The 13,609-nt window shown below is 41.3% G+C and overlaps 1 protein-coding gene across 1 annotated transcript in view; it reads right to left on the bottom strand.

The window, feature by feature from the left end:
* The window catches only part of LOC145412962 (uncharacterized), a 121,278-nt gene that overhangs the window by 48,008 nt on the left and 59,661 nt on the right, over window positions 1-13,609 (bottom strand). The window contains exons 7-8 of the mRNA XM_080282785.1: window positions 11,070-11,278; window positions 6,730-6,911 (exon numbers count right to left, since the gene is read on the bottom strand). Coding sequence (XP_080138911.1) covers window positions 6,730-6,911; window positions 11,070-11,278 — 391 coding nt within the window. The remainder of the gene's footprint in view (window positions 1-6,729; window positions 6,912-11,069; window positions 11,279-13,609) is intronic.

Below are 13,609 nucleotides of genomic sequence, written 5' to 3'. Positions count from 1 at the left end.
TACAGTATATATATATATATATATATATATGTATATATGTAGAGAGAGAGAGAGAAACAGTGAGTGTGTGCCCTACCAGAGTGAACATATTCAGAGTAAACAATTCGCCTAGTGATCGAGCAGGGGGTAATCAGATCCACAACACCACAATGGACGAGCTGAATCCCGAATAAACAAAATCAGGGGAAAGAGTAGGCCATAATTGCCATCTCTCATATTGTATGACCCCCCCACCCCTCCTCTAGTAGATGTTGCACAAGAGGCCAGATCTGAGCAACTTGTTGAGCAGAATCCAATGGAGAACAAAGATTTACCTACGTCGAAGAGCAGTAAAATTCTACAGGCAGTGGATGTTCTGTGAGAGGAGGTCAAGGCAAATGATTCCAGCTACTTTAGGATACAGGAAGTGCTCAGTGGAGCAGAAACCACTTTTGGTTATTACATTGAAAGACACAATACAGAAGTCAACAGAAGAAAACAAACACTCATCACACGCTACCAACTAACTCAAGAAGAACAGAAGCCAGTTGCCTCTACGTCATCTGCTCCACTTCCCGGGGAAGACGATGATGATGTGATGTCAGTGGTGTCATCTTTGGACTTCGAAAGTTTTATGGGAGAGGTGAATGAGGTAGGGTCACATAGGGAAGTGGTTCCATCAAGTGATGAGGGTGAGACTGGTGACAGGAACGAGGGAGTGGAAGGTGATGTGGCAGGGACACCCCAAGAGCATCTCCCTGCCTTGGAAGCACCTGTACTCAAGCCAATCAGGACTACCATCTGCTCCACTTACGTAAATAACCACGTGTTTTTTATACTTTATATACAGGCAAACCCCGATTTATGATACCCCTAAATGTGATACCCTGGAATTGTGATGAGGTTAAAAATACCACCCTACCCCACCTATCATAGGCCTACCCCTGGTTTTGCAATGAATTTTAATTTTTTTGCCAATTTTGATTATCTTTTTACTTATATTTTGTATTTAGGTTGATTTATAAACTGTTTTTAGACTTAGATTGATGTGTTTTAGTCATAGGTGGAGTGAACACTGTCATTTGGGGTACAGATTCTTGCCCATCAGACATGGTACAAAACAGAGTGGACAACTAGGCTACTCAACAAGGAATATTTTGTGCCTGACCACTGAACTGTCATCTGACCTATCATGGAATACATAATAATAGCTGTAAATAAATATTAATAATTACGAAAGACTTAAATGTTTCATGCACTGTTGAAAACTGTGACATGGATAAATAATGTTTACATTCGGGCTGCTCAAGGGAAAAAGCTTTGAAAATACAGAAGGAATTTCTAAATAAATGTTGGAAAATAAAAGAGAAGAAAATAAAGGGGCTCAACAACCAAAGCAGTAGCTAAAACGACATAAAGAGGGGCTGTTGAAAAGGCTATCCCAATTGCATCATCGATCAATAAATCATGTGTTTACATTCGGGTTCTTCAAGGCAAAAAGCTTTGAAAATACAAGGGAATCCCTAAATAAATGTTGGAAAATAAGAGAAAATAAAATAAAGGAGCTCAGCAACCAGAACATTAACAAAAACAACATAAAGAGGGGCCATTGAAAAGGTTATCCCGATCGCATCATTAATCGGATTCCCCATCATGAGAATTCCCCGTCGAAACATCAACGCTTCTTTGTCGCAACAATTCACATATTGGACGACTCTGCGTCATTCATACATTATTATTATTATGTATAAAAGATGTCTACTTAATTGTCCTGGGACCTTCTGATGGTGGGATTGTACAGTATATTATGCTGCTGCTTCTTCTCCATCGAGCTTGAATACGAGTTGGAGATCACATTCTCCATTCTCCAGTGATCCTGACTGGGTACATGCGAGATGGGCACTGGTTTTAGGCTTAGGTTAGCTTCTATTACAGATGTCAGGCCATTCAGATTGGCTTTAATTTTTGGACTCATTTGGGTGAGTTTAGGGGTTGGTTGGGGGGGAAACCCATGGGTCAAAAACCCATTCCTATACCTTGTACAATGAAAGTTCGATTATCCAGGTTTTGGTACATCCGGGCTGTTACCAAGTGGTTCAGTGGTACAGTAATACATAGAATTATCCATACAATAGATTTGGTTTAACAGGAAGCATCTGGTTGCCAGCGAGCAAACCATGGGTAAACGAGCATGAGTCTACCCCCCCTGCCCTCACCCACACCTCCTGCTCATAACTCGATCACAAGGGTGGTAGCGTGGAGTTTGGTGAGGCGACTGATAATCTAACCTTACCTAAACTTTCTTAACTACCTAATAATTTAACCTAACCTAATGTAACCTAACCTGGGCTCCAGTTGGAAAATTGGGAAACGAAATCCACTTTTTAGTACGTTGAGTTAAGTTTCATCCATTATGCCAGAAACAATCATAGGTATGGCTTAAAGAAGGTGATAATAATAAAGGAGGAAATTTTCAGCAAGAGAAGGTAATTTACCTCCTTCAAAAAAGAAAAATACAGAAAACAAACTAGATAAATACAAATTGAATTGATGAAATCTTCAAGCTGTATGCTTAGACGAAAATTTATCGGTTTCACAATTTTCGGTGTGGTAGGTGGTGGCAACCATCATCCACTCACTTGATGTAGTGCTGCCTACTTCTTCCTTAGCCTTCATTATTCTTTTTCGGTGCCTGCCCTCCTCTCTTCTTATTTCTCCCATGTCACTTCGTATTGCTTTTCTTTCCTTTACAGGTGGCTTCACATTGAGTAACAAGCCAAATGGTTTCCCGTAAGCCGAGAAACCATTTACAACGCTGGGTAACCAAACCATGTGCACTCCCTACGTGTCAACAAGTGGGTTGGTGGAGGGTTAGTGCCCCTCCCCGTAAAACAAATAAATCAAAGTCAAATGGCCACCCCTTACGGGATTATGACGTCTGGCAATAGATATAGATAGACATATACAATTTTAGGGGATGAAATGGAACAAAAATGTTTGCTGATCAGAAAAAAATTACTCTTAGTTAGCATGTAGTTCCACATTCTTCATTCGATATGGCTCTTCACAACACATTTTGGACCAACTGAGCATACAGTTTTTTCTGCCCCTTAAAGTGTACATTTTCTGCTCATTATTTTGTTCTTTCTTAGGTGTGTGTGAAAGAGAGCGTACTAATACAAACAATAATGTATTCTATTAACCCATTCATAGCTGCCAGCCTTGAACAACACTTTACTGTATCGGTGCCAGTGACACTGAGTTAGGGCGAGCTATAAAAAACTGCGAACAATTATGGGAAAGCAATGAAGGTCACTGGTATGTTTACACGACCCTACTCTACCATCCCAAGCAGTCAGGTGTTCACTTCATTCCAGATGTTTTCGCCGATGTTTACATGCTTATGTTACATGCGCCCTAATTTTGGGTAAGCTCTCTGCAAGAGGAGATAATTTCCCACCCTCAAAATAGTGAGAAAAATACAGAGGACAAACTAGAGGAATATGAACTGAACTGGTGAGGTCTTAAGGCAGTATGCTTACATGAAAAATTATGAGTTTCAAAATTTTAGGAGACAAAACGGAACAAAAATGTTTGCTAATGAGAAAAAAATTACTCTTCCATCCCACATGTTCTTGTAGGTTAGCATTCAGTTCCACATTCTTCATTCGGTATCGTTCTTCCCAATACAGTATATTTCGGACCGACTGAGCACAGTTATTTCTTCTTAGTGTACATTTACTGGTCAATCTTTTTGTTCGTTCTTATGTGTATGTGTGCAAAAGAGAGGATTGATACAAACAATAATGTATCCCATTATCACTTTCATAGCTGCTGGCCTTGAACAAGGCTTTACTGTCCCTGTGTCAGTGATATAGAGTTAGGGTGAGCTATAAAAAACTGTGAGCAATTATGGGACGGGAAGAGAGGTCACTGGTGTGTTTACACGACCCTACTCTACCATCCCAAGCAGTCAGGCATTCACAGTTCACACCATCCCAGATGTTTTCACCGATGTTTACAAGTTAATGTAGCACGCATCCTAATTATGATTCTTTCACGAATCATAGCAAATCACAGGATGGGTTTAGGGGAAAAAAAAAAAAAAAAAAAAAAAAAGCCAGGTGTGCCAGAGGAGTCAATTTTAGAACTTTGAAAAGATAGTCCCGAGGCTGACCACAGGTGCATGCAAATTTCTGAACTCACAGCCATTGAGGGGACTAAACATACACTTTAAGAAGTAAAAGCACCTTACCAAATCAATTCCTCGGATAGTCTGTTATATTTTTCTACTTATTTCTGGGCTGGCAAATAAGCATTTCATGTTAAATCTGTTTCCCTGTTGTTTTTAGCTGTTCTGGTGTGACTACTCTTGTTTGTTTCATTATCGTAATGGCAGAAAGGACTGTTCTAACCTAAGTGTTTAACTAAACCTGGCCTAACCTAGCTTAACTGTACCTATCTATCTATCTATCTATAGCCCGACGCCCTAATCCCGCAAAGGGTGGCCGCAGACAAAACGCCTCCAAATCACTCTGTCACCCACCATTTGACTCCCCTCCCCCCAACTCACCCCCCCCTCCCTCATATACCTCTCAACTCCATCCCTCCACTTCATCCTCGGTCTACCCCTCCCTCTCCCTCCCTCCACCTCACCTACATACACCCTCTTAGTCAGTCTTTCATTCTCCATTCTCTCCACATGTCCAAACCACCTCAGTGTATTTCTCCTAATCTTTTCAACCACATCCACATCTACCCCACAACGTTCCTTCACTTCTTCATTCGTCAACCTGTCCCTCCACGTCACTCCACATGCTCCTCTCAAGTAACTCATTTCCACTGCTCTCACTCTTGACTTGTTCCCCTCTTGCAATGTCCACGCCTGTACCTAATACCAGTAATTTAACCTAACCTAACCTCCAGTTGAGAAATTGGGAAATGATATCCACCTTTGAGCATGCTGAGTTTCTTCCACTACGCCGGAAATGATCATAAGTATGGCTTAAGGAAAGTGACGATAATAACAGGGAGGAAATTTTTCAGCAAGAAAAAGTAATTTACCAAACAAAGTTGTCAGAAAAATACTGAAACAAGCTGGAGGATTGTGAATTGAATTGGTAAGGTCTTCCTGCTGCTTAAAGTGTACATTTACCAGTAAATAAATCAATCTAACAGTACTTGTGTTTTGTTTCCGCCGGATTAATCGTTATTTTGGACTATTCAGGCACCCCTTCACACCATAAAGTCTGGATAATTGGGCTATCTCTGTATGTTAAATCTACCTCAAGATATGATACCCCACCTAGTGATGGGTTTTTACTTAACCAAATGCATCATTACACCGGGCTATAATTGTATCTCTACTGTATGTGTTTGAAATGTACCCTTTAGTACATTTCTATGGCTCAAAAAATGGGCTTTGAGGAAGTGGTGCCACCCATATGCTATTTTTCCCATAAAATATGAAATTACAGTGAAAGAATTCACAGTGAACAAGCTCGTCTGCTGCCTATAAACTAGTTCACTGTGGGAGGATACTGTGTGTATATATATATATATATATATATATATATATATATATATATATATATATATATATATATATATATATATATATATATACATACACAATGTGTGTGTGTGTGTGTGTGTGTGTGTCATACTGATGGGTTTTGTGAACTTTCTATTCATTTCAATACACAAGATTTGTTCAAAGTTGGATAAACTAATGTTGCAGTGGCAAGCAGACTTTCCACAAGATTTGTTCAAGTCTAAATAAAATAATGCTGCAGCAGCAAGTATAAAATAAGCCATCACTGTCTGACATGGGTTAAGAATTATCATGACATGTAGGTATATTTCAGACATGACAAACAATATGTTTAAAGACCATGGACCATGTTAACATGTGTACATCTATTCACTCGATGGCAGCTCTCCACATGTTGCAATGTTGAGCCATGGCCCTTATAAAATTCATATCTTAAAGATCTCTTTATGAACCTACTGAGAAGGGCCTACTGAGATGGCAACACAGTTTGCTACCCAAACAACATGGTTAAATCACCTTGTGCAACATCTCCCACCCCTATCAATCCAAACATACTGCACTGCTCCGTCAACATAAACTGTCCCAGGCTCCAATAACTTACTCTTAACTGACTTAAATAATTTCATATCAGCAGTAACAGAATTTACTACCAGAGATGTTCCCTCCATGAGAGGGTACTGGTTATAGTATCAACACTCTTTGAGTCCTCTTACTCACTATCAACTAAATAGAGTAATCTTATATTACACGGATGGTTACTAGGAGTGTCCACGAGGGGGTTAAACCATCATATAGCTGGTTCCCACACTTATACATCCCCTGCTACTCAAACCAAGGAATTTCAAAGTTGCTAAGAAAGAACAATTTTGTACACAGCATTGCTTGTGGGTCCAGTACTTGGATGATTTTATAGCATTTACACTTGGTTGGAGGACAAAACTTTGTGTAATATAAGCAAGATAATGTTTAGTTGGTTAAGTGGGATTGAGACCAGCATTTCTCATGGTGATATGTACCAAAACTAAGGGCCCTCCCTCAAACATGGATAAGTGAGTGTCACTTGTACTTTCTTCTAGAAGGTTCACAGAGAGCTAAAACTTATCATAAAGAGCATTACAAATTATATCCTATCTTTAAAAAATAGAAACATTACAATGAATGGGTGATCATTCTAACACTGGGTACCCCCAACTCACCTGGAGATTGCTGTCCAGAGGTCAGATTGAGTTTCTCCATTTTATCCCTGACTCCCTCCTCCTCACCACTGGGCTGCTGGTCCACTACACCTACATCCTCCTCCCTCTCACCATTCTCAGCACCCTTGGCTGGAGAGCGGTCAGGGGAGGTGGCTGGGGTCGGGGCTATTGATCCCTCTAGGCTGCTGGCATGGAAAGAGGTGGAAATTGCATACTTTCATGAGATGGCAACATTGTATATTGTCACTGTTAATTAGGGAAGTGGTCAGGGAGCTCTTGCCTCTCCTGACATTGAGAGGGCTCTCCCTACGTGCTAAGGGGTCTTTGTATGCAGCATGTGTTAGGAGTGTAATCCTGTATGGCAGTGAGACCTGGGCAGTGAAGGAGGAAGACATTCGCCGGCTCAGACGTACAGAAATGACAATGATTAGGTGGATGTGCAGTGCATCCCTGCGTCCAAGGCCTGGAGGGGCTGGGTTTACAATGGAAGAGTTGAGAGGTAGGATGGGACTGGAGTGCATTGGTGTTGTGATGAGGAGAGGTAGATTGAGGTGGTTTGGACATGTGGAGAGGATGGGGGATGATAATTGGGTGAGGAAGGTGAGAAGTGTTAATATTGGGGGTGGGGTTATGAGGGGTAGACCGAGAAAGACATGGGACGAGGTCATTAAGTGTGACCTTACGGTTAAGGGACTGAACAGGGAGGCTGCAATGGATCATGCAGCGTGGAGAGCCGCCATTAGGTGACCAAGGCTGACACATGCAAGCATGTTGGAGCCTTTAAAAACGAAACGAAAACGAAACGTCAGGGGAGACTATCAAGGCTGGGGCTGCTTGGAGTACACAGATACTTTGTGGGGCAAGGACTCTATCTAACAAAAAGGGCACTACAAAAGATAACTAGAAATAAGTCTATAGGACATGAATACTATCCACTGGTTACAGTTGTCTCGTGGTCAAACAGAAGGTCAAGGTAATCAAATTTTGTCACAGTTATGTGCTCTTGCCTAGATGCATCTGTGTATGCAGTTATATGAAGGCATCCACATGCATAATCAAGAAATGCGAGGTCAAGGTCATACAGTAGATCAAGGTCATCAAAGTTTGGCACAGTTGAAATGCTCTCACCAATATGTATCTGCGTACGAAGTTTAATGAAGGTATCTTTAAGTTTCTTTGGTGCACTGAAGAGGTGAGACAGGCTGTGGCACAAAAGAAGAAAGCATACAATGAATGGATGAGAAACAGGGGCGTGGAAGAAGTTGAGAGGCGGAAGAGAGAGTTATATGTAGAAAGAAAGAGAGAGGTGAAAAGATTAGTAAGAGAGAGTAAGAAGAGAGTGGATGAGGAATTTGGAAGGAATTTGAGTGTAAAGTGCAGAGACTGTAAGAAAATGTTCTGGAAAGAGGTGAAAAGAGTAAGACAGGGTGGAAGTGAAGTTAGCAGGGGTGTGAAAGATAAAAATGGCAGATTACTTGTGGAGAAGGGAGAAAAAGTGAGCTGATGGAGAGAACACTTTAAGGAATTGTTGAACAAAGAGGATGGAAGTAATGCGAGTATAAGTGGCTGGGGAATGGCTGGGAGAAGGAGGGAGGTGACAAGACAGGAAGAAATCAGTAGGATAGAAGTTGTGGAAGCAATGAAGAAAGTTAAATCGGGGAAAGCCCCAGGAATTGATGGAGTGTGTGGTGAAATGCTGAAGCATGGAGGAGAGATAGTAGTAGAATGGATGTGGAAGATGTGCAGATTGGCCTGGGAGGAAGGTAGAGTCCCGAAGGATTGGAAGTCAGGTATAATTATTCCCTTGTACAAAGGAAAAGGGGAAAAAGAAGTGTGTGGTAATCATAGGGGCATTTGTCTTCTTAGTATAATAGGAAAAGTGTATGGTAGGATACTTATTGACAGAGTTAGAGAAAGAACAGAGAAATTAGTTGGAGAAGAACAGGGAGGCTTTAGGAAGGGAAGAGGCTGTGTAGATCAGATATTCAGTCTTAGATCTTTAGTGGAAAAGTTTCTAGAGAAGGGAAAGAAGTTGTATGCGGCTTTCATGGATTTGGAGAAAGCATATGACAGGGTGGATAGACAAGGATTGTGGAAAGTGTTAAGAATATATGGAGTAGATGGAAAGTTGCTGAATGCTGTGAAGAGTATGTACGATGGTGCGAAGGCTGCAGTGCGTGTGGATGGTGAATTGAGTGAATTTTTCTCTTTGAAAGTTGGGTTGAAACAGGGATGTGTCATGTCTCCATGGTTGTTCAATCTGTACATGGATGGGGTAATAAAAGAGGTACAAGGTAGGGTTGTGGATGTTGGAGTGGCCCTGGTGAGAGAGGATAGTGTTTGGAAACTCCCTGTACTGTTGTTTGGAGATGATACTGTGTTGTTGAGTGAAGACGAAGGGGAGCTGCAAGGCTTGGTGGATGAGTTTGGGAGAGTCTGTAAGAAACAGAATCTAAAGGTGAATGTAGGGAAGAGTAAAGTGATGGTCTTTGAGAGAGGTGAAGTCAGTGAATGTACAGCGAGTTTGGATGGTGAGGAATTGGAAAATGTGAGTACGTTTAAGTACTTGGGTAGTGTGATGAGTAAGGATGGAGGTTTGGAGGGTGAAGTGCTTGAAAGGGTACAGCAGGGAAGAAAGGTTGCTGGTTCTTTGAAGGCAGTGATAAGAAACAGGGAAGTGAGCATGGAAGTGAATAGGTTACTACATGACAGTATTGTGATACCAACTCTAACGTATGGAAGTGAAGCTTGGACGTTGTTGGAAGGACACAAGTTAAGAGTGAGAGCAGTGGAAATGAGTTATTTAAGAGAAGCCTGTGGAGTCACATGGAGAGACAGGCTGACAAATGAGGATATAAAGGAGCGTTGTGGTGTGGATGTGGATGTGATAGGAAGCGTTATGAGGAACATACTGAGGTGGTTTGGCCATGTGGAGAGGATGGAGGGTGAAAGACTGACGAAGAGAGTGTATGTGAGTGAGCTGGAGGGGGGAAGAGGAAGGGGGAGGCCGAGGATGAGATGGAGGGATGGGGTGGAGAGGTATATGAGAGAGGGGGTGTGAGTTGGGAGCGGGGCAGTGAAATGGCGGGGGACAGGGCGACTTGGAGGCGATTTGTTTGTGGCCACCCCAAACGGGATTGAGGTGTCTGGCAATAGATAGATAGATAGAGATGATCAGTGTGTGTTTATGCATGTGTTTCAAGGAGGGGTACAATTTTCAGTACTGCCCTAATGGGTACTTCTTTAAATTTCTGGACGTCTCCCCCACATTAACCTTAAACGTATCTTATGGGACCATTTACAAGAGTACCCTACCACTCTTACCACCCACGTAATGCGGGAGCTCACAATGCACCACAATTCTGCTAGATCTTAAGACAATTCTTAAAGTCTGACAACAGGAAGTATGGTATAGCTGTATTGTATTCAGAGATTGTTTGAAAGTCTGTGTGAAAATCTGGAGATTTTTGCACTTTTTATAGTGCTTTTTGCAGTATTTTGTGTTTAGAGTCAAACTAACAGTTTTGGATAGCAAGATTAGCAATATTTGTGAATCTGGTCTTGGCAACTCTGATAGTAAAATGATATTCAGTGGTTCTATTAGCAGCTTTGTCAAGTAGGTGCCATCAGCCTGCACTGCGGGAGGAATAGACCGAAATTATGAGGGGGCTAGGATATTTCAGGGAATCCAAGTTATAACAACTTTGCAGTATGGAAAACCTCGCTAGGAGGAGGAACACTGTACCTACACAAAACTTCCACATTTTACACATGTCTTCCACCATCATCATCATCATTCTCTGACCTTTTAATCCCCACCTAAGGATGGAGTGACGCAGAATTCATAAAGTACAAAAGTGGAGGAGCAATCAACAACATGTCCAGTAAAATGGGTCACATAATTCACTTTATCAATGAAGCTCTTCGACCCTCCACGATAAAACTGATTACTGTTCAGTTCTTTCTAAAATATATTCCACTCATCCACTGTTGTTAATAGGTGCATAAGCAACCATTAAAGTTGTACTTCATTCTTTACATTTTCAACTTCATGTATAAATCTGAAAGATACTGGGTAATATACACAATATCACTTTACCCTCTCTTCCTGTATTCTTCATTCAACAGCACTTCAACTGTTCCCTTAACCCTTTTCACACATACCAGTTGCTCCCTATTATCTTTTTTTCACATACTGCAACATCATACCATCCTTTTCCGAACATATTTACTGTTTCTGTACTTCACTTTCTACATACTGCAGAAAAAAAAAATTAAAAATAATACTGCAAGGATGGAGAACTGGAAAAGTAAAACTAACTCCAATTACGTTATCTGACCTGTGAGCATCCACAATGTCTCTGCTATCCTTGCGGCTTGTCTGCTGTGAGGTTACAGCAGGAGGAGTGTGGGGCTGGGTCCGTGGGGGAGAGCCACCCCAGGGTGTGCGTAAAGGAGAACCAGTGTTGGAAGGAGTGCGTGAGGCAGAGTATGAGGTGGGAGTGCGGGAGTATGGTGACTCACCACCAGAGGTTGGTCCACGCATCCACTGCAACACATGGATAACTTAGTACTAATACATTATCTTGTAAAACAGAGATGTATTCAGTGGTACACTTAACAAGAGGGGTTAAACTCAAGATTAATACCATAACTTAAACACAGATGGACTACACTACTTTTTCTTGTGCATTTATGTAGAAAATAATTAAACATGTAACAATAATAATAATAATCATCATCAACGTCAGGACTTCCTTTCCTATCACAGGGTGAGATAAAGAGTAGCAGCATCCAGATAGCGAAAGTCCGCCCAGTTCAATGGGCCATGCTTCCATTCACTCATCATTCAAGCCCTCAGAATCCTGGCTCCATCTGACAGGCTAAAAGGTTTCAACACATACTGTAGCTTCACATACACCTATCTGATAGAGTCAATGCCAGCACTGTCATGTTAAAAAGGCATGCCAAATCCCTGGTCATGCACTTCTCTGTACAAAATTCATTCAGCTAGCTCGATCTCTTGTCAGTTCCTTAGCCTCACCAACTTCCATACTGGTACCTCTCTTCCTCACCATATCTCTCCACCTTCTTCTTGGCCCACCTCACCTTCTCACCACTTCAAATTCGCTCAGTTATACTTTTTTCACCACTCGACTCTCATCCATTCTATCCACATGACCATACCACTTCAGTACATTCTCTTTGATTCTGATGTCCACAGACTTCCTCACTCTGTATCTTTCACAGGTATCATTATTCCACATCCTATTCACTTTCCGTACCCGAAATACATTCCTCAACAGTATGATCTCCACTGCTCATACTCTTGACTTTTTATTTTCATGCCACATCCACAGTCTCACACCCGTATGTTAAAGTTGGCACTAACACTCCTTCATGTACGCATCATGCAGCTGCAACACTCAAGCCTGTTTCTTATCAAGACCTTCATTATCATCATCATCATCATCATAATCATCATTTGGACCTCCTTTCCCACCCTAGGGCAGGGTGAGGACTGGCAATGCTCAGACAGCCCATGTCTGCCCAGTCCAATAGGCCACACTTCCATTCACTCATCACTCAAGCCCCTGGAATCCTGGGTCTATCTGATACACCAAAAACTTTCACCACATTCTGTAGCTTCACATAAACGTATATGAAAGAGTCAATCCGGAACCTGTAGCATTAAAAAGGAGTGCCAAATCCCTGATCATGTGCTTCTCCTCATAATATTCATCCAGCCTGCTCAATCCCTTGTCAGTCTCCTACCCTCAATGACTTCCAAACCTTTCTTCCTCACACATGCATGCACCATATCCCTCCACCTTCTCCTTGGCCTACCTCGCCTCCTCCCTCCTTCAAATTCGCTCAGATATACTGTACCTGTTTCACCAATCTACTGTTATCTGTTCTCTCCACATGACCATACCATCTTAGTACACTCTCTTCAATTCTGGTGTCCACAGACTTCCTTACTCCGCATCTTCCACGAATCACATTATTTTGTATCCTATCCACTCTCTGTACTCCACATACATTCCTCCGCAGTCCCATCTCCACTGCTCTCACTCTTGACTTTTCATTTCTATGCCACACCATAGTCTGACATCCATATGTTAAACTTAGCACTAACACTCCTTGATGTAAGCCTTGTGCAGCTGCAACACTTGAGCCTCTGTTTCTTATCAAGGCCTTCATAGCACCACAGGGTTTGAAAAAATCACAGATCTTTTTTTTATAAATTAAAAAAAAAAATCATTTTTTTTATTTACTTTCTATTTTATTTATTTTTCTTTAATCAGATTTTTTTTCTAAATCTGTGCCTTTTTTTTTTCCACCCCTGTTTGTGCCTTTGGGAATTCTGTCCAAAGTGCACCATATTGGGTCTTTTTTCCTCCTACTTCCAGCAATGCCTCCATTAGGCATGATTATATATCACTGTTCAAATAAATAGACTTATAAAACTGAAAATAATAATGTGAATGGGAAGTGGGAGTAAGGCAGTGCACCACAGGCTAGCACTTTTTGGTATGGGGGAGGTTACTCATACTCAGGGTAGCATATATATAGATATATATATATATATATATATATATATATATATATATACAGGGCTCTTGTTTGGTGAGCCGCAGCTTGCAATGCGAGTAATTTTTCCCTTCAGCGAACAAACTTTCCATGCAAGTCGCCTTTTGGTGAGGAGAAAATACATCCACTTCAAAACCCAGTAAACTACAAAATAAGTAAATCTCACTTTAACGAACAAAAAAGCATGTTGTGATCGATTATTAAGACGTTCCTTGTTGCAACTGTGAATGTTTCAAACCTCATTATGAGAATTTAATCATCACAATGTGTAAAAAAAATAAATAAA

Source organism: Coenobita brevimanus, chromosome 94 (genome assembly GCF_032717465.1).
Source record: "Coenobita brevimanus isolate Jiangsu-jjx chromosome 94, ASM3271746v2, whole genome shotgun sequence".
NCBI lineage: Eukaryota > Metazoa > Arthropoda > Malacostraca > Decapoda > Coenobitidae > Coenobita > Coenobita brevimanus.
Note: the sequence above shows the minus strand (reverse complement) of the source record. Positions and strands in the feature narration are given on the sequence as shown.